Source organism: Brassica napus, chromosome C7 (assembly GCF_020379485.1).
Source record: "Brassica napus cultivar Da-Ae chromosome C7, Da-Ae, whole genome shotgun sequence".
In the NCBI taxonomy this organism is placed as follows: Eukaryota; Viridiplantae; Streptophyta; class Magnoliopsida; order Brassicales; family Brassicaceae; genus Brassica; species Brassica napus.
The window spans coordinates 8,751,676-8,779,525 of record NC_063450.1 but is presented as its reverse complement, the minus strand read 5'-3'; the positions used below and the strand labels follow the sequence as shown (position 1 = coordinate 8,779,525).

General features: G+C 34.9%; 4 protein-coding genes across 4 annotated transcripts; 3 read left to right on the top strand and 1 right to left on the bottom strand.

Annotated features, from left to right (window-relative positions):
- The first annotated feature begins 1,645 nt into the window (after positions 1-1,645).
- Positions 1,646-3,343, top strand: LOC106394522 (rac-like GTP-binding protein ARAC3). Its single transcript, XM_013835094.3, has 7 exons — positions 1,646-1,942; positions 2,209-2,296; positions 2,396-2,505; positions 2,582-2,645; positions 2,718-2,782; positions 2,853-2,918; positions 2,997-3,343. Exons 1-7 carry the CDS (start codon positions 1,844-1,846, stop codon positions 3,099-3,101), a joined length of 597 nt encoding a protein of 198 aa, XP_013690548.1. The 5' UTR covers positions 1,646-1,843; the 3' UTR covers positions 3,102-3,343.
- Positions 3,344-3,786: 443 nt separating this feature from the next.
- LOC106394506 (ubiquitin-conjugating enzyme E2 29) lies at positions 3,787-4,951 on the top strand. Its single transcript, XM_013835069.3, has 4 exons — positions 3,787-3,939; positions 4,161-4,288; positions 4,375-4,479; positions 4,588-4,951. Exons 1-4 carry the CDS (start codon positions 3,870-3,872, stop codon positions 4,729-4,731), a joined length of 447 nt encoding a protein of 148 aa, XP_013690523.1. The 5' UTR covers positions 3,787-3,869; the 3' UTR covers positions 4,732-4,951.
- Positions 4,952-18,139: 13,188 nt separating this feature from the next.
- LOC106423202 (protein kinase STUNTED) lies at positions 18,140-21,946 on the top strand. Its single transcript, XM_013863984.3, has 11 exons — positions 18,140-18,507; positions 18,904-19,109; positions 19,190-19,263; positions 19,349-19,467; positions 19,545-19,657; positions 19,766-20,182; positions 20,292-20,543; positions 20,628-20,779; positions 20,913-21,140; positions 21,220-21,369; positions 21,500-21,946. Exons 2-11 carry the CDS (start codon positions 18,932-18,934, stop codon positions 21,725-21,727), a joined length of 1,911 nt encoding a protein of 636 aa, XP_013719438.2. The 5' UTR covers positions 18,140-18,507; positions 18,904-18,931; the 3' UTR covers positions 21,728-21,946.
- Positions 21,947-22,431: 485 nt separating this feature from the next.
- Positions 22,432-24,887, bottom strand: LOC106394480 (WD-40 repeat-containing protein MSI2-like). Its single transcript, XM_013835052.3, has 6 exons — positions 24,480-24,887; positions 23,628-23,951; positions 23,401-23,544; positions 23,138-23,262; positions 22,937-23,032; positions 22,432-22,853 (listed from the first exon to the last, which is right to left on the bottom strand). The coding sequence occupies exons 1-6, from the start codon at positions 24,795-24,797 to the stop codon at positions 22,637-22,639; spliced, it is 1,224 nt and encodes a 407-aa protein (XP_013690506.2). The 5' UTR covers positions 24,798-24,887; the 3' UTR covers positions 22,432-22,636.
- Positions 24,888-27,850: the final 2,963 nt, after the last annotated feature.

Genomic DNA, 27,850 nt, shown 5'->3' with positions numbered 1-27,850 from the left:
AACTCGCCGCCGTGGTAAAGAAACCCACCAGCACACACCACGCTAGGAGGAGGACACTCAGGTTCAAAAAACCGACGAGAGACACCCTCCGTAGCCGAGAACCGCCTGGGCCAGAGCAGCGGACCGTCGAAACCCAGGAGAGGACACCACGACGCTCCTCCTCACGGGCAGAAAAAGCAGGACGAGATCTGAAAGAGAAAATCGATCTCCAACCATACCCCAAAAAGCAGACTGCAACCTCCACCCACCGCTCGACCTTCTCGCCATTTTTCCAGAGAAAGCTGAGAGACCACCGGATCAAAACTCCTCTGCAGCGGAGTAATTCCCGGAGCCAAACTCTAGCCCAGAACAACGCACATATCGAAGGGAAACGAGACAGATGGGATAGCAGCAAAACGAGAGAAAGAAACTAGACGGAGGGGGCCTCCAGTCACCGTACGCGCCGCCACGCGCCGTCGGTGCCGAAGGAGTCGAAGCTCAAGTTTATCGTCTTCAAGGGATAAATTGGAGAGAGAATAGAGCTTATCGTCTTCAAGGGATAAGGTGAGGATCCTTGAGGACTACGTATAGTTTAATGTTGAATACAACAACAAAGGAGATCGTAACTAGTTCCCGATCACTAAACCGTTTTAATAAATATATTTGGCTTATGGCATCAAAACACCTTCGCACAGCTATGTGAATATACGAGCATGAGTAGTGTGATGAGTTATTGACACAGTTCTTTAAGAAAAAAAACTAAATAAAAAAAGGATAAAATAGAATGTCACAAGAATTACAATCGCTTCTTTACGAAGAAACGTTGACAAATATTTGAGAGATGAGCTCTCCACTTGGCTTATGTTTAGTGGACATCTGCATTTTTGATATATATATTTAATTATTAGGTAAAAATAATTAAATAAAAACGTTAAGAGACTTGAGTGTGAGAGATTTACCACTAATGTTGCTCTAGGATCTTACATATATCCCGTTTATTAATGTATAAGAGTAGACATAGGGGCATCAGAGTCCCAAATTATTATGTATAGTGTTGAAATATGGTTTGTTGGTAGTAAATAGTAGGCATGGGCTTTCGGGGGCCCGTCAGTTTCGGTTCGGTTTGATTCAAATTTTCGGACTAATGCTCATAGGTCCTATTCGGGTTTTACTCAATATCGGGTCGAGTTCGGTTTTTTTCGAATTTGGTTTGGATTGGTCTGTAACAAATGTATGAAATCGTCAAAAATATTTTCTCTAAACCCGAAAAATTTACAAAAAATATTAAAATATATAAATTATTCACAAATCTAATTAAAAATTAGTTAAATTATTTAAACTTACTAAAAAGATTCAAAATAACAAATAAAACAAACTACAAAAATCTTTAGAAAACTATAAAATACTAAATTACCTTAACATATATAAAGACATTAGCATATTTAACTAATTTTGGATATCTTCGGATCCTAATTTGGATTTCGGTTCGGTTCGGATTATATCGATACTCTAAAGTACTAAACTCATAAGTCTCGTTCGGATATTTTTGTATAACGGTTTCGATTTTTTTGTTCGGATTTAGGTAAGTATTTCGGCTTGGGATAAAAACGTCCAGATCTAGTAAATAGATTAAAGAGTTTTTGTAGGAGTTCTGATTTCTCACAAAACTAAAGAAAGAAATAAGAAAAGTAAAAGAAATTGAAAGAAATGGAACAGAAAATTCAAGTCTAGAGTCGAAAAGACTTTCGGTTTCAGCTGCTCTTTTCTTTTTCTTTTTTGTCTCCTAGCTGCCTAAAGAAGCCCTCTTTCTTTCTCTCTCTCTCTGCTCAAATCGAAATTAGGGTACGAAGTTGACGGCGAGAAGATGAGTGCTTCAAGGTTCATAAAGTGCGTCACCGTCGGTGACGGCGCCGTCGGCAAGACTTGTCTACTCATCTCATACACAAGCAACACTTTCCCCACTGTGAGTTCACTCTCCTCTTTTTCGCCTAAAGTTGAGATCTTTCTTAGAAAAATTTGCTTAGGTTCTCTCAAAGGCTTGATCTTTTTGCACATCTGCTTGTTATCGTGATCAGTAGAAGCTTTAGAGATTTAGTAGCTCACGGCAGTGATGTTACTTTACTGATGTATAGGATTGAGATTGTCTGCTAGTCAATTGTGGTCTTTGAGATGTTTGTAATCTATTTATGTATGTTCTGAGCTCTGACTGATCCATTGTTGTGGTGACAGGATTATGTGCCAACTGTGTTTGATAATTTCAGTGCTAATGTGATTGTTGATGGGAACACCATCAACTTGGGATTGTGGGACACTGCAGGCAAGCTATAGCTTTGCTTTGTTCTTTTTTTTTGTTGTTGTGTCTTATTTGTCTTTAAACTTTGTGTGTTTATGTTCTGCCTTGATGAAACATACACAGGACAAGAGGACTATAATAGACTAAGACCATTGAGCTATCGTGGTGCTGATGTCTTCTTGCTCGCATTCTCTCTCGTCAGCAAAGCTAGCTATGAAAATGTTGCTAAAAAGGTTAATACTCAAATCATAAATTTTCAATAGTCATTTTCATACAATATATTTGATGTTTTGCTTATTATTTCTTCAGTGGGTTCCTGAACTCAGACATTACGCTCCTGGTGTTCCAATCATCCTTGTTGGAACAAAGCTTGGTTGGTTCTTTTCTTTATTTTTTATTTCATCTAGTCAAAAGATATAGTTCTGATTAACAGATTCTCTTTCAGATCTTCGAGATGATAAGCAGTACTTTGTTGAGCACCCTGGAGCTGTGCCTATATCTACTGCTCAGGTACCTTTCCTCATATTCTTCTGGCGGATCGTTTTCGTTAAGTACTTATGTTCCTTTTTATTCATTGTAGGGTGAAGAACTGAAGAAGCTTGTTGGAACTTCTGCTTATATAGAATCCAGTGCAAAGACCCAACAGGTACCTCATATCAAATTCATCATCTTTTTATACCTTTGTTTCAAAATCTTGCTGACGATACCTCATTGGGTTATACAGAATGTAAAAGCCGTCTTTGATGCGGCTATTAAAGTAGTTCTCCAGCCACCTAAAAACAAGAAGAAAAAGAAGAGAAAGTCTCAGAAAGGATGTTCTATATTGTGATTTGCTAGAACAAGAAGAACCCAACAGTTATAAAGTTATAACTAATCCTTGTTTTCCGAGAGTGCTACGGACCCATTTTTTCTTATTTCCATGAAACAAGAATCTGTTGTTTTGTAGTCTGAATACTGACATATCAAAAGAAACTCATTGGTCTTGTTTGAGGTTGTATTCTTGTTTGCATTATGTAAATATATGATGATACCACGTTTTGCTTTCGATTCCATTTTAGAGACTATTTACTGCTTTGGTTGTGTTGTTGTTGTTACAAGAGAGGGTCGCAAGAAGAGACCAAGAACCAAGTTTTGGTTTTGCAAGTTGGCAAGTTCAGTTTCTGGTCCAATGAACGATGACGAAGACAATAAGGATATTGTAATAAAACAAATCTGATTCTTCTAGAGAACAAGAACTTTAACAAGTCCCATTAAAGACCGTTCAATAGATATGACATCAAGCATGTAAGGGCCATCCGCTTCAAGGTAAGTCTTCTCTTTGAGAATCAGAACAAAACAATAGAATCTTTCTCCATTACCTTTATATGAAGACAAAGCGGGCGGCTCAAAAGAGACTTTTTTGCAAATGACACCTATATTGCTTAAGCAAATTGTAAATGGAACCATTAAGAGAATCGCCAAGAGGCTTACGGTTCACGCTTTGAAACACAGGCCTCTCATTTTGATATGTATCCCATTCTTTCTTATAAATAGAGATTTATGTTTTGGTTTGTGAGACCTATCCCAAGCAAGAGAGCTTTCGTTTCAATCAAAAACTATGGCAACGAGAAGGATTTTAAAAGAACTGAGGGAGTTGCAAAGAGACCCTCCTATGTCATGCAGTGCAGGTTAGAGAATTTTTTTTCATTTTGTGTATCCAAGTTGATTTTTTGGTTTGTGTATCATTACGTTTCTTCTAAAGGATTTGATATTTTTTTTTTGTCTCTCCTTATTATTATTTTCTTGGAAAGAATCTTAAATTAATTCAACCAAAAAAAATAGTTTTACATTTGCTGTTAACATGGTATCTAAGGTTTTTTTCTTCTCTCCTTGGTTATGGATTTTTCAGGTCCAGTAGGAGAAGACATGTTTCACTGGCAAGCTACAATAATGGGTCCTAACGAAAGTCCATACACGGGAGGTGTTTTCCTTGTCACTATCAATTTCTCGCAAGATTATCCTTTCAAACCTCCCAAGGTAAATAAAATAACTTCCACAACACGAAACTTATAATCTCCCTAGGGCTCAAAAAATAACCATCATGGTTTTGTTTATGTTTTCAGGTTGTATTCAGAACCAAAGTGTTTCACCCTAACATCAACAGCAACGGGAACATCTGTTTGGACATTCTCAAAGACCAGTGGAGCCCTGCCCTTACAATCTCTAAGGTTCAAAATCACTAAAAAATCTTCTTTTAAATATTTCTATAAGCCTCATCAGTTATTGTTTTATACCCAACAAATTTAACAAGTTACTAAACATGCTTGGTGTTACAGGTGCTTCTCTCTGTGTGCTCTCTTCTTACAGACCCAAACCCTGATGATCCTCTGGTTCCAGAGATAGCTCACATATGCAAAACCGACAAGGCCAAATACGAAGCCATGGCTCGAAGCTGGACCCAGAAGTATGCCTTGTACTAAAACTCACAACTCCTAATGTCTACAACTTGTGGTTTTGGTCTTATTTTATTATAATAAAACAAAGATGTGGAATGATATTCTGATTTCTATTGTTCCTTGAATAATTTAGAAAATTGTTTTGGTATTGTACTAATAAGTGTCATTACTATATTAGATATCGATTTTGATTCCTGCCTAGACCTTTTCTGTATAATTATTGGCAGTAAAGCTGATTTGGATTCTTTGCTCTTTGGTGGTTGATCAATCTATTCATTGTAATAACTACTTCTCAATTGTAACCCACCAATTATTTGATCGGTAGATTACTTTAAACAGACATAATTCATCAGAGCACCTATGTGTAATATTTATGATAGGTGTGGTTGTTTTATGTTTGTGTTAAATGTTAATATATAACTTTATATTTACAATTGTCGCAAAATTATATATTTCTTAATTTTGATTTTTTTTTTTAAAAAGCATCGTTTCAATGACTTTAGATACATTTCATTGTCAAGTCTTTAACAATACAGCGTTGTGGGCCTTGTGGCTATGAACTATGCTCGGTCTAGATGGTTCAAAATTATGCCGATACCACCACCTATATGGCTCCAAAAAGCCAATAGAAATGAAATAGATTATATATGTCAAGGTATCAGCTAGGTTCGATTCGATCTTAATCAGATTAACTCCTAAGCTTCAAGATCGATTCCTTCGTTTCTTAACTAGTGATCAAGCAATCGATACTCACAACACGCAATGTTTATCCGGTGTTCACCGCACTTCTCCAATGTAGAGAAGCCGCTATACTCACCGGAGCTAGCTCAGCTAGCAATCCACTAGAATCAGTTTGATTACAAGTGTAGATATCACAACCTGATATCGATCGTGTTTTCTGTGCAGCTATTATTACAAGCGTATACACAAAGCAGTAACCGGAGAGGAGTACATCAGCGACTACGACGGAGATGACAGTCTTTCAACCTCCGGACCCTCCGAAGACGAAGGCTCGTAGCTTGAACCAGAGATTGTAGGGTGACTTCAAGAGCTGCGATCAACTACTGGATCTTCTCTATCTCAGTCACCTCAATCTCTTCCGGCGTTCGTAACCTCTCCCTTTCTCTTTCTCTTTCTCTCTATAAAACTCCTCTCTCGCTCTCCTCTGTTTTGGTGAGGAAGACGATGATCGTAACAGCCTGTGGGACCGACTCCCTTTTATAACAATCTTCACTTGCCAGCTCAGCTGAGCTGTAGACCAGATTCTTTTTATCACGAACCGGCCCATTACTTGTTGAACAAACTCGTCACAATCTCGAAAGGCCCAAAGACTTAGACCTGATACGACACCGTTCTTCACAAATCTCCACCTTGTCGAATTAGGTCTTTCAAACAAAACCTTTCTGCCGAACACTGTTCATACCAGAAGCGACAAATCATGTCGGAATCATCACAGAACAGCCACACCAGCTCAAACAGCCATACTCAGACAAATCCTGAACTCAGTCTCCACCTTCTCCGGTGAACAGCCCAGACCCTCTCTTGTTCATTCCAGATCGAGAACCTTCCCCGACACTAACTCTCCCAGCTGATTTCACAAACCCAGATCCACTCCCTGCCCCTCTGCAGAATATCCCAGAAGAACAGACAACAATAAACCCTTCTGATCCCTCAGCAACCCAGCCACACAGATTAACCAACCTCGAATACTGTAAGTATTCTTATCTTCTCCACATTGACTTTAAGAATGAACTCGAAATAACAATTTTTCTTCTCAGACAACGAGAACCTGAACCTCTTCGACGAAGATCCAGTAACCCCCTCATAAGTCTTTTATTAATCTGTTAGTTAACCTTGTTGTTTTGTCAAGATCAAACCACTAACAAGTTTGTCTCTTACTTTTCCATGAACTCCTTCCAACGAGACGATCAAACAACAGAACCATCTCGAGGTATCTCAATGCACGCTCAGGCAACGACCCCCAGCGTTACAAGATGCTTCTCGAACGTGTTACCAGGTAAACTCTTCATTAGGATATCGGCAGGATTTAGGGTTGTATGAATCTTTAGAACTTTTACCATCCCAAAATAAATAATGTCACAGATGAAATGAATTTTATTTGCAACATGCTTGGTCCTGTCATGATGAACCGAGTTCTTAGCTAGGAAAATAGCACTCTGAGAGTCCCAATGTAGCTTAAAGAACTCTGAGTTAAAACCCAATTCACCGCAAAAATCCCTCAACCATAACCGTTCCTTCGTAGCATCTGATAAGGCCACATACTCAGCCTCTGTTGTTGACAACGCCACAACATGCCGAGAGTCACAATGTAGGTTAAAGAACTCTGAGTTAAAACCCAATTCACCGCAAAACTCCCTCAACCATAATCCTTCCTTCGTAGCCTCTGATAAGGCCATATACTCAACATCTATTGTTAACAACGCCACAACATGCTGAAGACACGATCTCCAACTAATAGTATTACCTCCCACTTTGAACACATAACCTGTCACTGACCTTCGCTTATCAAGATCTGTAGAGTAATCAGAATCACTGAAACCTTCAATATCAAAATGTCCTGACTTTGTAAAGGTCAAACACATTTCCTTAGCTCCTTGTAGATACCTCATAATCTACTTCACAGCTTCCCAGTGTTCTCTGCTAGGCTTAGACATAAACCTACTTACCAAACCAACATCAAATGCAAGATCAGGCCTTGATCCAACCATAGCATACATCAAACTTCCAACAGCGCTTGCATATGGAACTTTATTCATATTCTTAGACTCAATTAGCCACTCTTTATCTTGTAAACTCTTGAGCTTGAACTGGGCATTTGAAGGAGTTACTACTGGCTTGCTATACTTCATTCCAAACGTTTTCAAGATCTGTCCAATGTATTTACTCTGAGTCAGCTTCAATGTTCCCTTCTTTCTATCTCTTATTATATCCATTCCGAGAATCCTTGAAGCTGCACCAAGATCTTTCATCTCGAATTCAGATTTTAAACTCTCCTTCAAATTCTGAATCTCTTCCTTGCTGTTTGCTGCTATCGACATATCATCCACATATAACAGTAGATATATTCCTTCTCCTGAACTCAGTTGCTTCATATAGACACACGGATCTTTAACACATCGCTTGAACCCCAAGGTCTTGATGAAAGTATCAAATCTTTGGTTCCATTGTCTGGGCAATTGCTTCAACCCGTAAAGAGATTTTCCTAGGAGACACACTTTTCCTTCTTCTCTCTTCTTTATGAAACCTTCAGGTTGCTCCATATAAATGGTTTCATCAAGCTCTTTGTGTAAGAACACAGTCTTTACATCCATCTGTTCAAGCTCCGTATCAAAATTCACCACATATGACAACATGATTCGTATTGACACATGCTTCACAACTGGAGCGAAGATCTCATTGTAGTCCATTCCTTCTACTTGAGTATACCCTTTAGCAACTAAGCGAGATTTGTATCTGGGATCTTCAACTCCAGGAATTCCCTCTTTGATTTTGTAAATCCACTTGCACTCAATGATTCTCTGTTTTAGAGGTCTATCGACTAAATCCCAAGTGTGATTCTTATCCAGAGAACTTTTCTCTTCTTTCATTGAGGCATTCCATTTATCCAAATCTGTGCTCTTCATCACTTCAGCCACAGTCTTAGGTTCATCAACAGAAATGTCAGCCACACTCATCAAAGCGTAAGCAACAAAGTCTCCACTTTCAAAGATAGCAGGAGGTTTAGTCTGTCTTCTGACACGATCACGAGAAAGAAGATAGTCACTGAGAGATTCCTCAATCCCTCCAGATTCCTACTATGTTCCCTCCTCACTTTCTTCTGATTCATGAGCTCCACCTTCACCTGAATTTCCTGAATTCGATGTAGAACCAACTTAAACTGAAGACACACCCTGATACGGTCCTTGAATCAGATCAGCTTTGAAAGTAACCTTCTTGACTTTAGAGCCACTCTCTAGTTATTTTCCTTTTGACTTCATATAGAGTACATTTTCGTCGAAAACCACATTTCTGCTTATGGTGGATTTGCCTTCATCATCCAACCAAACTCTGTATCCTTTAATACCCCGAGGATATCCCATGAAGATTCCCTTAATAGCTCTTGGACTCATTTTGTCTTGAACTGTGTGCACGTAAGCAACACATCCAAATCTTTTAAGATGATTAAACTCCACCATGACGCCAGACCATACTTCTTCAGGAATCTTAATTCCAATAGATGCGCTAGGAGTCCTGTTGATTAAGTAGACTGTTGTCGATGCAGCTTCTGCCCAAAATTTCTTCTCTAAGCCGGCTTCAGCTAGCATACATCTGATCTTGTTTGATATAGTCCTATTCATCCTCTCTGCCACTCCATTTTGCTGTGGAGTATAAGTGAAAGTTCTGTGCCATTTAATTCATGCATCCTTACACATCTTTTCCATCTGATTGTCGGAAAATTCCAAACCATTATCAGTTCTGAAACACTTGACTTTCTTTCCTGTTTGTGTTTCCACAAGTTTCTCCCACTCAAGAATGTTCTCATAAACTTCATCTTTGGATCTTAAGAACCTAATCCAAACCTTGTTTAAGAAATCATCAATCAGTGTAAGAAAGTACTTGCAACCAGATAAGCTCTTTGCATTAGACACATAACCCCATAAATCACTATAAACATACCCAAGAACCTCAGTAGTAGTATGCTTACTCATAGGAAACAGTAACTTGTGAGCTTTCCCCAATACACACTCTTCGCAGAAATCCAAAGTATGCACCTCTTTGTCACTCAGATAACCATTCTTAACCAGAATATACATGTTCTTTAAGCTCATATGTCCCAGCCTAGAATGCCAAAGATTTGTCATGTTCACGCCTTGTCGCACTACGTTCACTTCTGCTTTCTCCACAGAGCCATCAAGATAGTAAAGACCATCTTTGTAATTTCCCGAAAGAACCTTCTTCCCTCCTTTAAAGAACACAACATTGTAATTTTTTCCAGAATACTTACATCCATTCTTTTCAAGTTGACCATACGATATCAAGTTTATAACCATCGAAGGCATGTACCTTACTCCAGTCAAAACCACAGTAGACTGATCAGGATTAACGATCTTCAGCTTTCCTATTCCTTTCACTTCGCTGACAGTGTTGTTTCCCATTAGTACCTTGCCTCCTTCGAACTCCTATAGATCAAATAAGACTTCTCTGTTCGGTGTGATATGAAACGTACATCCAGAATCGAGAACCCATTCTTCTATTGTGTCATGTATACTTGCAGTTAAAATCATGGTAAACTCCTTTTCCTCCACGACGTTTGCAGAACTAGAAGACCTTTGTTCTTTTTTTTCTGGACAGTCCCTCTTGAAATGTCCTTCTTTTCCACACACCCAACACTCTCTCGTCTTCTGTTGAAACTTGCCTTTAGATTTAGATATATTGTCTCTACTCTTAGATATATTTCTCCCATAACTTCATAGTTTCTTTTCACTCCTCCCTCTAGAAACTACTAACCCTTCGGAGCTTGTCTTGGGCTTCTTGCCTAGACCTTTCTCAACAAGCTCAGCTTCTTTGGCATAAGCTGAAGCAGTGACCTCTTTAACCGTTAGAGTTTCTTTACCATTCCCATACTTAAGAGTGTGAACCAGTGAGTCATATTGAGGAGGTAGACTCGTTAGAATCTGAATTGCTTGATCCTCGTCAGACACTTCAATGTTTAGACTTGCTAAATCATCAACCAACTTCAAGAATGTATCAAGATTCTCCTCTATACTTTTACTCTCAATCATCTTGTAGCTCGCAAACCGCTGCTTTAGATATATCATGTTCGGAAGCGTTTTTGTTTGATAATCTCCCTCAAGAGCTTTCCAAACTCCCATAGCTGTAGTCTCTCTCATGACTTTTCTCAGCACAATGTTGGTTAAGCTTGAGCAGATGAGATTTCTCACACGAGTATCCTTTTCTTTTGCTAGATGATCTATCTTGACTTCCTTCTCAGTGACAGTATCATCACCATCTTCTTCTTTTGGAGTTGTAGCTTCAGTGCTTAAGATGTGTTCCAGTCCCTGCAACTCAAGTTGCATTAACATCTTAAACTTCCACAATCCAAAATCATCATAACCATCAAACTTCTCCATCTCGAACTTTGTATGTACTGACTTCATTTTCGAGATTCCAGAACCAACAAGCCTTCAAGCAATACAGATCTGCCCTGCTGAACCACAGAGCCGATCGAACCTAGTTCTCTTCACCGAGAACCTGGCTCTGATACCACTTGTTAAGGTATCAGCTAGGTTCGATTCGATCTTAATCAGATTAACTCCTAAGCTTCAAGATCGATTTCTTCGTTTCTTAACTAGTGATCAAGCAGTCAAAACTCACAACACAAAGAACAACACGCAATGTTTACCCGGTGTTCACCGCACTTCTCCAATGTGGAAAAGCCGCTATACTCACCGGCGCTAGCTCATCAATCCACTAGAATCAGTTTGATTACAAGTGTAGATATCACAACCTGATATTGATTGTGTTTTCTGTGCAGCTATTACAAGCGTATACACGAAGCAGTAACCGGAGAGGAGTACGTCAGCGACTACGACGGAGATGACAGTCTTTCAGCCTCCGGATCCTCCGAAGATGAAGGCTCGTAGCTTGAACCAGAGATTGTACGGTGACTTTAAGAGTTGCGATCAACTACTGGATCTTCTCTATCTCAGTCGCCTCAATCTCTTCTGGCGTTCGTAACCTTTCTCTTTCTCTTTCTCTTTGTAAAACTCCTCTCTCGCTCTCCTCTGTTTTGGTGAGGAAAACGATGATCGTAACGGCATTTGGGACCTTCACTTGCCAGCTCAGCTGAGCTGTAGACCAGATTCTTTTTATCACGAACCGGCCCATTACTCGTTCAACAAACTCGTCACAATCTCGAAAGGTCCAAAGACTTATCTGATACGACACCGTTCTTCACCGTATATATATGTAATGAAGAATGATTCTTAATTTTTATTCTTATTTTATCAGAAATATCTAATATGGCCTCCCATATTCTTATTCATACGACACCAATCACGTGATTGCTCCTACTAACTACGATTTTATCATCTCAAGAAAAAAAAATTCAACGATAATGATTTTATCATTTTAAATTATGATGTTGGATCATGTATTCGAATCTGATATAGGCAACATCCCGTATTTAGCTTAGCCTTGGGGAAGTTTCATTGTACTACATAATCGTTTTATGATCTGAATCCACATAATCGGCGTTGTGTGTGTTCTGAGTTACAGAAGTGCAAACAATATCCATCACTTGACTGTATGTCAATACTCAATACGGTCGAGAATGATCAGATACTATACGGTCTAGAATGATAAATACAAACGGGTGAATAGTCAAACAAAACTCAACACGTGCCAAAAACACTGCTTCAAAACTTTATGATCAGAAACTAGATGAGTAAGTAATCCTTTTTAAGGGCTAAGATATACTCCACCATTTCTTTGTAATTAGAAGATTGTAAACTAGAAGACTAACTATTCTTTGTTGTTATATAAATTATGTAGTGGGTCAAGTAGTAGGTTCGTCTAATATAAATTGATTTTTGGTGTCCATCATAAGTAATTTATGTCATCACTGTAATAGGTGGTGTCCATCATAACTAATTTATGTCATCACTGTAATAGGCTATTAGTCACAGATTCACTTTATCTTGGTAGTCGCCACAGATTGGCACGTTTTAAATAGTTACAACAAATTAGCACCACAAACTATATTTCTCCTGGACCTACCATATGCTATATTTGAATACGAAGTTAATGTTGTATACCTAGAAAGTGTGTTCATTATATTCTTCTTTGATTAATATGTTACAAAATAACGTGCTTACTGCTTAGTAAATTTTCAAATTTCATCCTTCAAATTTTATTTTGTTGATAAATAAATTTAAAATTTGAACAACAAATATGTATGTAGAATGATAAATTTAAGATTTTGTGTCACATGATATATACATGGGAAATTGCCAAAAATGTCACATTTATAATACTACTTTTTATGTTTACGCTAACCACTTTTACAAATTCACTGAGGAAAAAACAAATTTATAACCCAAGAGTTAATTAATCTCGACTTACGGTTTAGAATTGAGGGGTGGGGTAGGATTTTTGGAATGTAAAAATTAAGATTCGAATAAATATATAAATAAATACTTTAATTTTTTTTAAAAAAAATTCAAAAAAAAATTCAAAAAGAATTTTGGAATTTCAAAAAGAAATTTTGAAAAAAAACAACAAAAAAATTCAAAATGAAAAATTTATTAAAAAAATTAGAATTCAGAAACATAAAAAAAATTATTTTTTATATTTTTTTTATTTATTTAAATAATTATTTGTCATATATACAGAGTAATGGTATAAAATTTTTTTGCCTTTTAGTGAAAAATGTACTTTTAAAAATGTTTCTTTATTGAAAACATGAATAATTGTACCAACAAAATGGTAAACATGAAAATTCTCTGTACGTATTATAAAGAATTAAGGTTAGGTAAATTTATATCTAAAAATTTATGTTTTGACAAAAGTTTTAGTTTCTTACACATTTTGATAAGTATAAAGACCAAAATATCATTGGATAAAGTCTAATAATCAAATCACTTCATATCATATATCAGCCTCTCTAATTTTATCCATTTTGAACAGGGTCTTCATCCCGTCGGCGTCGACCAGTCACTTAAACTACATACATTGATAAATGTATATATATAAACAATCTTTAGATATGTAAAACTTGTTCATTTCAGTTCCAGTTAAAATTCTTTACCGGCTTAGGATTTAATAGTTACTTCCTCAAATCCTAATCTATGTAATTTATAGTCGGTGATACTACTTTGACACAGAAATACTTTGATACTCGCGCATGTGGTTATGGAAATTCTTCCTATGCGCTAATCTTGTAACTCACCTCCAGGCTCCAGGACCGTGCCTGAAAGTTTTAAGTCCTGAATCCCATTATTTATTTGGCCTCCCAAAACCATGAGAATTTGAAATATTATGGAGAAAGAATCGAACTGTGCATTTGTTTATTTCTAATAAATTACCAACATATCTACTTAATTATTTCGGTTCAGAATTGGACTCTAATAGTAATATAATTTTGAGAAATTACCTAGACTAACTCCCATTCATCTAAAAATTACTAGAATAACTCATATTAAATTTAAATTACTAGACTAAAATGAGGTATAAGCAAATTTACTAAAAACCCATTACTAACTTGATTAACTACAAAATTGTCACATAAATAAATTAAAAAATTGGAAAATATATGTTAAATTTGAAAAAAAAATCGACAAAAAAAAAGAAATAGAAAAAAACCTTGGTTTTGACGGGTTTCTCTCTCACGACGACATCGACATAGGACAGGAACAATCTCCTATCAATAGTCGCTGTCGTCCCTTTCCCACTCCGACAACATCTCCTATGTCATAGCCGCCGTCGACACCTCCTCTTCAAGTCGCCATCTTCTTTCTTTTGTGTAAACCTAAATCTCAATTTCAACTGTAAGTGCTAAATCAATCCAATTCCCAGTAGTTATTACACTTTTTTAAACATATATTATTTGATTGAGATGTTTAATTTCGAAAACCCTAAATCCCAATTTCAACATTATTTCACTTTGAAATCTCAAGACTTTTTTTCTGTAATTAAAGTTTGGTTATGACAGATTATTTCATTATTGGTTTACTGATTGTGAAAATTTGTAGACTCTAATTCCTAGTTCATTTACCACTTGATGAAAATTCAGTTGCACCCATGGTCATAGATACCAAGATTACTCACGATTTTTCTTAAATTGTGAAAAAAAAATCCAGTAGCCTTGATTATTCATAACTTTTCAACTTGGGGAAGATGTTTGGTCTGAGTTGAGGGAATCAGCTATTGGAGTTATTGTGAAGCTGAAAGAGCTGCATTATATTTGGTCTGCGAAAGTTGTTCACCATTTCCTTGCCAATCAATTGGCAATCGAGAGCAGTCATGAGATTTTGTCTTTGATAGATTCTATGCCATTGCGTTTCTCTTTGTATGAGTTTGGAGAGATTACAGGTCTGAATTGTGATCCTTTCGACAAGCATGACGTTTGAGATGTGGATCATCAAGAGTTTTGGCTGGAGATGAACGTTCCGACATCAGATGTGTATAACTATTATGCATTGATGAATGTATAATTATGCAGGTTTTACAAAGAATTCATATGTATCTAAATCATATGGATGCTAAATCTTATATATATTTGGTTGCTAACTACAGACGCATGTGGATTGAAAATAAAACGTCTATCACATTAATATGAGACATAAGATGGTTAAATAGTTCTGATTGATTTTGAAAAAAAAAACTAAATGGAATACGAAAGTGAAAATGTAACGAAACACCAAAAGAGTATACCAACAAATGTAGCACCAACCAGAATGAAATTTAATGATCAAATCCTCAAACTAAATCGAATACTCATCACTTAAGTTGATCATGATCCACTTCAAAGAACCACTTTTTTCTTTCAAATCTCCACTTTCCACAGACGAGAATGATGTGATCCATGTTTCTTCAAGTAGTAAGGATTGCAACAAGTGATTAAACAACCATGAAAAGGAAGAAAAGAAGGATAAAAGAGATGACGACAACTACAAAAGTTTACCTAATTCTGAGTTTAATTAACCTAAAATAAACCAAATTCAGAATTTATGTAAACCGGGCCGAAATTGAAATAGGTTTACATAAATCCAGATTTCCGTTAATAAATCTGCTACAACATAAATTTAAAAGTCTGCCACTTCATAAACAAACGTCTGCCAACAATTTTAAATTGGATATATAAATCTGCCGTAAAAAATAAGTCGAACAAAAAAAAAAATCGATCCATGAGAAAATAAGTTGACCACATAAATCTATCACTTCTAACAAATCTGCTACATCATTCCACCGATATATGCTTAAAAATCTATTTTATAATCAAATCAGACAATTAAATCTGTCGTGTGAACAAATCTGTCGTTTCTAAGAAAGTCTGGCACCACTTTAACGGTAGATTTTCATTTCTTCTCAGATTTTATAAATAGATTTATTACTTGATAGATTTTTTCTTTAAAAAAATAAGTCTGTTGTCGAGGGTACTTTGGTAATATTTTTTTTTGTTATAACTGTGTGAAATGGCAAATTTGACAGAAAAATATTCTAATAATTTTGAAAAAAAATGAGTCATTCTAGTAATTCTCAGATCAATTAGAGTCATTCTAGTAAACTTCCCTATAATTTTTCAAGGCTCCGAGAGTATGTTTGATTTGCTTGTACTCAGACACAGCCCTGCTCACTTCTAGTCTGATTTTCTTTGCTTGTGGTGGGGTTTCCTTGTCCTCGGTTAGCTTCAAATTCAGTTTTTGTTTAGAAAGTTAGGATCTGCGGCTAGTCTGGCGCCAAATGTACATATTAAGGATCGGTTAACAAAGCGATGTACGTGCTTGGTGCAGTTCTAAACTTTCAATGTTTTTTTCAGAATAGGTAATTATAGACACTTGATTTCGTGAATACTTTCAAATTAGAGGGTGTAGCAGATAAAGCTTATGCTTGTAAAACTGAGGGGCATACGGAAAAAATGAGTCACTGATTTGTTGAGTTCCTTACATCTCGGGCAACGATAATTACATCACATATAATGACGTAATAATTTCCTGATAAAACTACATGCTTCGTTAACAAGTACCATATAAGATAGCACATCTTTTGAAAATCATTAATTTTCCAAGCTTGAAACTTCTTAATGCTAGTCTCTGAATATATGACCTGAGCTGTAGTAAATTTCTACTAACCCAATAATCCGACTTAACAATGTACATTCCACTTTTTGTAAAATTTTAAAAATAAGTATTTCGATATATATTCACAACCAATAAAAATGGAACACAAAATAATAAAACTATTCTATCAATGTATCATTTAAAAAAATATATGTTTAGTTCAAAAGAATCGTATTGTATGTTTTTGTGTTTATAAGTTTATATTTGATTTCTTATACAATATATATGTTTATAGCTATCGATATATTTTGATAAAAAAAAAGATATCAATATATTAACATGAAATTTTGAATAACATCCAATTATTTTTTACAATATAAAAACTATATTATGCTTTTTTTCTTAAAACTAACGATTATTTTAATTCTCAAGTTAAAATTAAAAAGTCGTATATTTTCGGAAAATATTAATTATCACTTATCTTAGAGACAGGTTATTTTAGTGCTTTATGGTTCAACTATTCAGTTACATACCACTTGAACTCAATACTTTTCAATAGCATGTTATTTAATCAAAAACATATACTTTCGTTCATATTTATTCTTGATACACAATCACCATTTAGTCAAATAACACATCATTTTACTAGATATAATATCATTTGATAAATTCACATAATTTCACAAAAGTGCAGAAGAGTATTTTCGTCAATCCACACAAAATCACCTTATTAGATATGCATGAGCATTTATCCGATACATGAACCCCGTACTCGAATCCGACCCAAAAACTCGAATCAAAATTCAAACCAAAGTAACAAAACATCCCAATGAATATTGTGTTAGGAGAGATTGGATATCCGAACGGTATATCCGAACCGGAATGGATATCCAAAGATAACCAAAAATGTGTATACTTAACCTTATATTCCTAGTTTAATTCTCTCATTTTATTCAAAATATTTATATTGATGTTACACATGCCTCAAGATCAGATAATATACATATAATTGCGGATAAAGTAATTTGCTATTCACTTAAAATGCATGCCAAGCGTCTAGTTTCATGCATTAACAAAAGTTGCATCTAAATTTTCAAAACAATAACCATATTAGCGTCTTTGTATTTTTAATTTTTTATCCTCAAATCTATTAATCTTCCAACCTATTAAAAATTAGAAAATGAGTTAAGTTAAATTTTTAAGTACAAGAAACTTGAATAATGAAAAAATATTTTTTTATTTCAAAATCTAAATATTCAAACCTGACCCAAATTAAAAATATTCGAACCTGATCTGATATGTAAAAATACTCTAACCTTAAATACCTTATCTGAATCCCCCATGTCTATTCTCCGTTCTTTACAAATTTACCACCATAACTAATTACTTTCTTTGTGCTTACAATTAGGTTATCAATCTAATTAACTATATGCTTTATCACTTCAAACAAAACATTTATCTACAAGGAGAAAAAATATAGTATTTTCTTTTCATGTAGCCGTTTCCGTGCATTAAGTAAATGAGGCAGCTTTCAAGGCTTTAAGGCCTTCTTCGCTACGCTCGTAACCCGCAATAGCCGATGGCCACACACATTCACTTGTGACTTGGCCCTTTTAAAATCTCCTCATTTCATGCTTCCTTCCCGCTAAAATTGCCGGCTTCTCCTAACCAACTCATTTATATTCGTATAATAAAAGTATAAATCCAACAACAACCCACACAAAAACCTCATTTGTTTCCTCTTTTTTCCCTTTCTCAATTATTAAAAAACTAAAAATTATAAAAACAGAAGTAAAATTTGAAAAAACAAAATTGGTCCCCTGTCTGCTTTTGGTCACTGGACCTCTCTTTCTTTCTACTCACCGACACTTTTTTCTCACTTCTCTCTTCGCCTCTTCCTTCTTCTCCGATCATATCAGTTTTATCTTAATTTAAAAATAAAACCAGTCTCCTTTCTTTTCCTTTGAAGAAGATAAGAGAAGAAGATCAGCATTTACCTAAAAAAATCCAGGTTTTAATTGTAAGTTTTTTATAATTCTATTTGGCAAAAGCAGGTATAAATGCTGATTGCACATGACAGCAAAACTATCTTATTTTGACGACCAAATTTAATAATGAATACAGAGGATTTAGGTGTTACTATGTTGTCTGTTAATGCTCATCGTGTATCTTCTTCAAATCCAATTTGCTTATTTTTATCATCTTTAAATGCCTTTAAATTTTCAAGTGTCTATCTCACTTTCTCTACTCTGGATTTTGTATTTGTTTTTATCTGATAGTAGTTGCAACATAAGTTTCTGACTTTTCTATCTCTCAACTTCCCTATAAAATTGTATTTAAAGAAAAAGCATTAGGTTTGGGTTTATATTTATTTATGTAAGGCATTGATTCCTCTGTAATTTGCTTTTTGTATTAGTTCTTTGCACAAAGGAAACAAAAAAAAAATGGCAGTGGAGAAAAACAACAAAGTGGATAATGTGAATGTGAAGCAGAGAAATATTGTATTGGTTGGAATTAAAATTGATGAGAGTGGCAAAGAGATCTTGAAATGGGCACTTGAAGCAGTTGCAGGAAAACATGGAGAGTGTGATGTTGTTGTTATTCATGTTTGTTCAACTTTTCGTGAGTTCTTCTTCTCCTTCTTCTCTTTACTAAGCTTTTATATTGGTTTCTGACTTAACTTGTATGATGATTTGATACAGATAGTGCCTTGAAAAGCAAGTCAGCGTTGGATCGGTACTTAGAACTTTACAGTGAATTCTGTTCAACAAAGAAGGTAGCTTTACATCATTTTCCATGTTTATTTCGCTACACAATTTTGGGAAATGGGTGACAGAGAGTATATGGGGTTTTGAGAACAGATTGAGCTCAAAGGAGATGTTTTGAAGGGAAACTCAGTTCAAGGGGTTTTAGTTAAAGAGGCAAATAGATACAACGCTATGTCCATTATTGTTGGAGTTAAACATCAAAGAAAACTAAGGTGAGAAAATCTGCATAGCGCAAAATTTTATATATAAAAAAATGATATTCTCTTACTGATTTCATATAATTTTTTAGCCTAAAAGTAGCTAAAGGCTGCTCAAAAGAGCTTCCTCCAACAACTGATGTTTTGGCCATCCACAGAGGAGATATAATATTTAGACGTTCCAACCATTCCCAGCCACCTCTTGGTTCGTTGGCTCCCTTTACATCAACTTTCTGAATCTCTATAAGTGATCTATATACCATTCTTTAAACTCAAATCCGTTGACCAGAAATGGGTTTGATTCTTCTTGCAGCTCAAAACATAAGTTCAAGACCAAGTTCTGAACTTTTTGATGGACTTTCAGACAAAGAACTCAAACTGAAATCCGGAGAATCGATGGTTAAAAACAGAGAGCTGCAGAGAACAAGCCAAGAGAAGAGGAGGGTTTCTGGTAGATCACTTTCTCTTCCATCAGTAGAGGTAGTAGACCAGAAACCAGGTTGGCCATTGCTAAGAACAACCACTTTAGCTCCTCCAGTGGTCCAACATCAGACTCGGAAAATATCAGTTGTCAATTGGGTCATGAGCTTGCCTGAACGGTTTCCACATCATCCCAATCACACTTCTCAACCGAGCTTCTGTGATTCACAACTTAAAGACATACTAAAGGAAATAAATAGATGGTTTAGCTATGATGTTCTTAAGACAGCAACATCAGGTTTCTCTTCAGGTACTAACTAACTCTTGTCTTTTGATTTCTAGGTCACTTTTTTTTTCTAGGTCATTTATTTTTTGGTCACTTTATGCTCATCTGATTCTTAGTTTTTTTTCTATTACAGAGAATCTAATTGGAAAAGGAGGATGTAACGAAGTCTACAAAGGGGTTCTTGAAGATGGGAAAGCAGTGGCGGTGAAGATCTTGAAATCATCTGGAAAAGAAGCAGTGAAGGATTTTGTTCAAGAAGTTAGCATAATCTCTTCTTTGAGTCACCAAAACATCTCTCCTTTAATCGGTGTGTGCGTCCAATATGATGAACTTATCTCTGTTTACAATCTCTCATCCAGAGGAAGTTTGGAGGAGACCCTTCAGGGTTAGCACAAATACTACTCTACTTACTCTCATAACCATCTTTACACAATAGTATTCAGTATGCATGGTGATTCAATTTCTGCAGGTAAGCATGTATTGGCATGGGAAGAGAGATTCAAGATAGCAATTGGGTTAGGGGAAGCTCTTGATTATCTTCACAACCAATGTTCTAATCCTGTCATCCACAGAGATGTCAAGTCTTCTAATGTTCTTCTCTCAGATGAGTTAGAACCTCAGGTATTGAGAACTAGTGATTCAGAACATGTAAATATAATATAAATATATTTTTTACCAGAAAAAAACTTGTAAATATATGTACAACTTCATAAGAAAATTCAACATTTTTCGGATATTTCTTGTGAGAAAATAGCTTTCGGATTTCGGACTCTCGATGTGGGGATCCAAGTCTTGTCTATACACAATACAAAGAGACGTGGTGGGCACGTTTGGATACCTAGCTCCTGAATACTTCATGTACGGAAAGGTGAGCGACAAAGTTGATGTTTATGCCTTTGGAGTAGTTTTGCTTGAACTCATATCAGGAAGAACTACTATTTCTTCTGATAGCCCAAGAGGACAGGAGAGTTTGGTCATGTGGGTAAGTGTTGGTTTTGGTTACTTGTAGCGTAAGCAAACCCTCATTGAGAAACTCTAAAAAGAGATTACATGGGTTGCAGGCAAAGCCAATTATAGAAAAAGGTGCTGCAAAAGAGCTCTTGGATCCGAACATTTCAGGGACTTTTGTTGAGGCTCAGTTTCAGAAAATGGTTCTTGCTGCTAAACATTGTCTTACAAGAGCCGCTACTCATCGTCCCAATATCAGAGAGGTTAACTATACACTATTTGTGCTGTGCATACTTATAATCCCAAAACTGAAGTGTTGGCTCCTCTGTTACATGGGTGAATTGGGCCAAGAACTGACCTTTTGGTCTCTTTTTTCTTTTTACATTTATGCAGATACTCAAGCTGCTAAACGGGGAAGATGAAGTAGAGAAGTGGTTGAAGAAACTAGGAGAAGATGATGACTGTTTCGACGATGAGGTTTACCCAAATTCGAACAAAGAATTACACTTGAGTCTTGCGATGCTCGACATCGAGGATAATGACTCTATTTCAGTTGGCAGCTTGGAGAGAAGTAACAATAGCCTATTTTCTTCTTCTCCATCTCAGGAGCTTCAGCCTTGATTAGGGTTTTCTTAATGTTTCGAGTTTGCTTGAGGGTTACGGCATCTCTCAGGATGTCTGCAATCAAATCAAGCTTGATGTCACTACTCTGACTTTGGCTTTTGCAACCATTGCCGGAAAAGTGTTTTTTTTTTCTTACATAGATGAGAGGAAGAGAATAAGACTTCCAAAATAATGATTAAAGTGTTTTTGATAAATAAATAAAAAGATTAAAGTGTTCATTGCACAAGCCATTCTCAAGCTTCTCTTGCAGGTCACATTGTATTCTATCAATCCAGTTTAATCTCTTCTTGTTTTTTCTCTTATGTAATTGCATTTCCTTGTTGAATTCAACGACTATGCCCATTGTTCTTGCTGCTTGGTTTTTGTCCTTTAGTAGCTTCTTTCTTTAAGCTCTTATGGTAAGAGGTTGAATATTGCATTTGATAAATCAAGTTTTGATTCCTACTCAAATCAACTCTCAACTGCTGAAAATGGAGCTTTAGGGGGTTTTCCTTGATGCTACATGGAGTGAGATACTGGGCAGTACGGTACTATGCCTAAAAAAACAAAGATTCTAATGATTCTTGAGTCTTATTACCTACTATACCCAATTACCCAGGTTCTATAGTAACACAGTGTAACTCAATTTCACTTTAGTTATGGCGAAGAGCAATCATGTCTATGACGAATATGTTGCATGCTCAGTTCTGAGATCTAAAGTCTAACTTCAACCCCATAATTTTATTTTGCAACAGTTATAAGTAAACTACCAAGATCCAAACATGACTACATTAACTAACAGAAATGATTCATAACACAAAGCTCGTCTTGTAGAAACTGGCTAAAGCAGGATATAGCTTAAAGTAACGGAGAGACCAATTCATTTCTTGATTTTCATGACTGTTGTGTAGTATCTTGTTTGATCTCCTAGTCGTTGTCAGCTTCATCTTCATCTCTATAGATGCTTTCCGCCATTTGCCACACCTGAAGACTGTTGTCTTCTGCTACACTTGCAATGACCCAAGGCTCGTTTTTGTTCCAAGCAAAATCAGAGATCTTAGCCTTGTGGCCTCCGTGAGAGAAGAGCAACTCTGGTGGACCATCTTCTGCATCCAACTCTATCTCAAGCTGTTCTTCTCCAACCCTGTAAACCCCAATTAAAAAAAAAACTTACTAAACGTCGAATCAATCGTCAGATTAAACTCAACTTTTTTAAGATTAAGATACCTATTAAGATCCCAGACCATCAGCCTTCTGTCTTCACCGGAAGATGCAAGCACTGTTTCGTGGTTAGGATCCCACTCCACTTGGAAAACCTCTCCCCTGTAATCAATTTTTTTTTATTTTACGGTGCAGTGGTGTTGACATCTGGTTCTAACACAATAAATAGATGGCGTGTGGAATGTAAGAAAATGTAAACGAACATACTCATGGCTGCTCATGACGTGCAAAGGTACATTCAGCTTCCGGAGGTCAAACAAGGCAACAGTTGAGTCTGAGGAAGCTGTGGCTAAAACCCATTCGTTAAACGGATTGAAAGACAGATAGTTCACCTAAGAACGCACAATAAAGCATGGTCACATAGTTAGCAGCCTTAGAGACCTCGTGTATACAACATATGTATCTGATATATGAGTTCCGGTAACCATAAATACAGGACATGCAAGCTTTGCTTTGGATATGGTTTCTACCTCTTTCTCGTGAACTTTCACATGGTGTTGCATTTTGTTTGTCCGTGTGTCCCATATCACCAATCTACCATCATCACCCGCAGACCCAAAAAGGTTCTCATTCTTCATATGCCACGAAACATCTTCCACAGCACATTCATGTCCCTAAAACCATAACAAGAGAGTAAACTCAGAAGCAGAAACCCTCATCTTCAAGAAACAGTAAACACCAGTATTGTTCAACTTACCTCATACACAAACATTGCATTCAATTTCTTATCTTGCGGTGTAGCAGAAACATCCCAAAGGCAAATCTTCTGATCCTGTGAACCACTCAGGAGATAACCTTCTTTAAAAGGACTCCAAGACAACCCATACCCTTCCTTGTCATGTCCCAAAAGCCTCAGATCAGGATCACAATCACTTGTCTGAGGCTTCGAAGCGTGCTTGGTGTAATCAAACAGAAATACTTCACACCCACTTGTCTTTGCACCCACAAGCGTCGTCCTTTGCGGCATACACCGCGCTCTGTTCACTTCTCCATCAACACGTATCTTCTGCCTAATCTCCACCTGCAACAACAACAACGTTCCAGCACTTTCAGCTAGTAATTTCATCGAACACACGGTGCGCATACAACACGAGCTATAAAGATCGCCAATAAAGGAGGAACCAAACCATAGGGACAAATCTCTACCTAATTAACACAAGTATGCGTTAATGTTATCGTTCTAACACTTTCAGCTAGTAATTTTATCGAACACATGGTGCGCATACAACAAGAGCTACAAACATCGCCAAGAAAGGAGGAAGCTTAGGGACAAATCTCTACCTAATTAGTACACGAATGCATTAGTAATACCTAAGACTTTAAGCTAGACATTTAATAGAACACGTGGTGCGCATAAAACACGAGCTACAGAGATTACCAAGAAAGAAGGAACATTAGGGACAAATCTCTACCTAATTAGCACAAGAATGCTTTAATCTTCTTATAAACATAACGTTCAATCACTTTCAGCTAGTCATTTTATCGAACATTTGGCGCGCACACAACACGAGCTACAAAGATAGCCAAAAAAGGAGGAAGCTTTATATACCTTAGGGACTATGGGATCTTGATTTGTGCCGCCTAAGCCAGGTTCGGTGTCGGGAGTTGGGATAACGGCGTCGGCGATCATGAGGAAGTCTTGGGCACCACCGGAGGTGTGGGTTCCGAGTATGAGCTTGTGAACGTTGAAGTATGGGTCTGCAGCGTAAGGAGTCAGCGCTGATGGGACCCAATGGACGGTGAGAGAGGGCCATTCGAGAGGGTTGGAGATCATGAGATCGTAGAGGAATGGCGTGTTCTTCTTCCATATAGAGAAATCCTCCTCCACCTGATCCATTCCCTGCTCCTCCTTACCTTCATCTGCCATATCTCTCCTCTTCTCACTCCTCTCTGTCTCTCTCTCTTGGATCTGTCTGTGTCGAGGGTTTTTTCTGTTCTATTTTTCCCTCCAAATACTCGCAGAGAAACTTGGCGGTATAAAGTACAGATGTGAGTCGTTTCAGCTTTTTACAAATGCACGTTGTGCCGTTTTGTGGTCTCTGCCTCTTCGCGCGTTATAAATTTATGGGCTTAAAGGCCCATCTTAAGTCAATACTACATGTCACTAATTAGGACCTAAAATCCTATTAACATTAAAATCTATACCGATTAAAGGTGCTAATCTAGGGTCTAGGCACCTCGTTTTAGAAACCCTCTTCGAAAAAAACCAAGTGATATTAATACTATTAAAAGAAAAAAATCTTAAAAATCTACTTATATAAGATTGTTGCACTCTTTTATTAGACTTAACTTTTATTTTGGTCAACCTTATATGTCTGTAACAATATATTACTCAATAACATTATACCATATATTTATCCAATTTTTACTCCTTTTGTTAGTTAACAACTACAACAATCGCATATGTTTTCATTTTTTAATTTAAAAGTGGGAATGCAATCGAATATATTACAGCGTAATAGACCTATTCTCTCAGAGATATTCCTTTCCTTTTCTAACTCATATTAAATTCTTCTTAATTCTTTGTTAACAAAATCTATAAACAATATATTGTTTTTAACTTCCCGTAACATCCTCACTAATATTTTTCAGCATTGCAAGGTATTTAAATGAGTATGTCCCACGTAATCCTTTTTAAAATATCTTACATGCGATTTAGAAATTAAAATCGTTTTGGTTTTGGTGTTTTGGTTCTACCAATTTAGGAACTATTTAGGTATTTACAAAGTTTGATTTCGTTTCAGTTGAGTTATTTTGGTTTTTGGTTCGGTTCAGCAGTGAAGTTGGGAAGCGGTTAATATGCAAAAAAAATGAGTCTAATTCAGTTCCATTCGATTTTGGTTTAGGTAATTATCGATTTATAGATAAAATATCGGATATTTTGAGTTTTCAGTTTAAAAATTGAGTAACTCGAGTTGTTCGGATAAAAATATCTGATACTTCAGATAATTATAATATTTTAATACAAAATATTCGGGTCATTCGGTTTATAAATAGTATGTTTAGGATATTTGGTGATTTAGAAATTAAATATAATTAATAGTTTAAGCATATAATTTGTATTTTAAAAATTCAGATATCCATTTGATTCTCAGTTTGGTTTCAGAGATATATGATATGCTCGGTTATTTATGAAATTCAGTTCAATTTTGATTTTGTATTTTTCATTTTGGTATGGTTTGGTTCGGCATTCCTGATAAATATATCCAAACCTATACACTATTTTATATGAAAATTTATTTAAAATTTATTTAATTTCGAAAACAAATCCGCGCTTTTTAAGCGCGGATCAAAATCTAATGACTACTATTATTACTTTATTACATTAAATCATATTACCATACTACACATTTTTACCATATATACATTAAATCATAAAAAAATATAAGTAAATATACATTTAAATATGTAAATATATAATATACGAATTATATATACAATAATAAGTAAATACACAATTTAAAAATATATATAATATACGACAATAATATTAATAAGTAAATACATAATAAAAAAATATAAAAAATATATTAAGCATTAAAAATTTATCTTAAAATGTAAATACACAATTTAAAAAAAAATATAGAAAAAGTACATTAAACCTTACACATCTATCTTAAAATGTAAAATATAGATATTCTGTAAACATATAATATACTAAAATAATATTAATAAGTAAATACATAATATAAAAAACGAAAAAATTACATTAAGCACTAAACATCTATCTTAAAATGTAAAAAAAAAACAAAGAATGGAATTATTGCATTAGACATCTATCTTAAAATATAAAAATTAAATACATGTAAATATACATTTAAATATGTAAATATATAATATACAAAAAGTAATAATAAGTAAATACATACGAAATATAAGTAAATATACATTTAAATGAATAAATATATAATATACTAATTATATAAACAATAATAAGTAAATACACAATTTAAAAATATATAATATCCAAAATAATATTAATAAGTAAATACATAATATAAAAAATATAAAAAGTACATTAAGCATTAAACATTTATCTTAAGATGTAGATACACAATTAAAAAAAATAGAAAAAATACATTAAGCCTTAAACATTTATCTTAAAATGCAAAATATAGATATTATGTATATATATAATATACAAAAATAATATTGATAAGTAAATACATAATATAAAAAATGGAAAAAATTACGTTAAGCATTAAATATCTATCTTAAAATGTAAGTAAAATAAAAATAAAAATTGGAAATACTACATTAGACATATATCTTAGAATGTAAAAAATAATTACATGTAAATATGTATTTAAATATGTAAATATATAATATATAAAATTAATAATAATTAAGTACACAATTTAAAAAATGAAAATATTACATTAAAAGTAATATACAATATAAAAAATATAAATACTACATTAGTCAAAATAAAGTTGGTATAAATTAATCTATCAATAATAGGAATCCAAAGGAATGTAAAAAAATTATCTTTTAATTGTAAGCATTGTAGTAGTTTTTTTAATTAAATTGTTAAATTTATAAGAATTTATCATTTTATAATTAATTATCTATTTTTCATATTAAAAACTAAGTGTTTTCCATAGGCCGTCCACATAAATATAAAAATCTATTTTTCAAAAGAAGCCATGTGGTATTAAAAAATAGATAATAAATAAATATACAATATAAAAAATAATAATTTAATATATAATATCAGAAACAGAAATATTACATAAAACTTCTATTGTAATATTATCATTTGATATCAGGAAAATAAAAATATATAATAAATAAATATTCAATATAAGAAATATAAATATTATATTAAATCTATCTTAATATTATCATTTAATATAAAAACAAAAAAATAAGAATAAGTAAATATACAATATAAGAAAAATAAAAAATAAATAAATATAA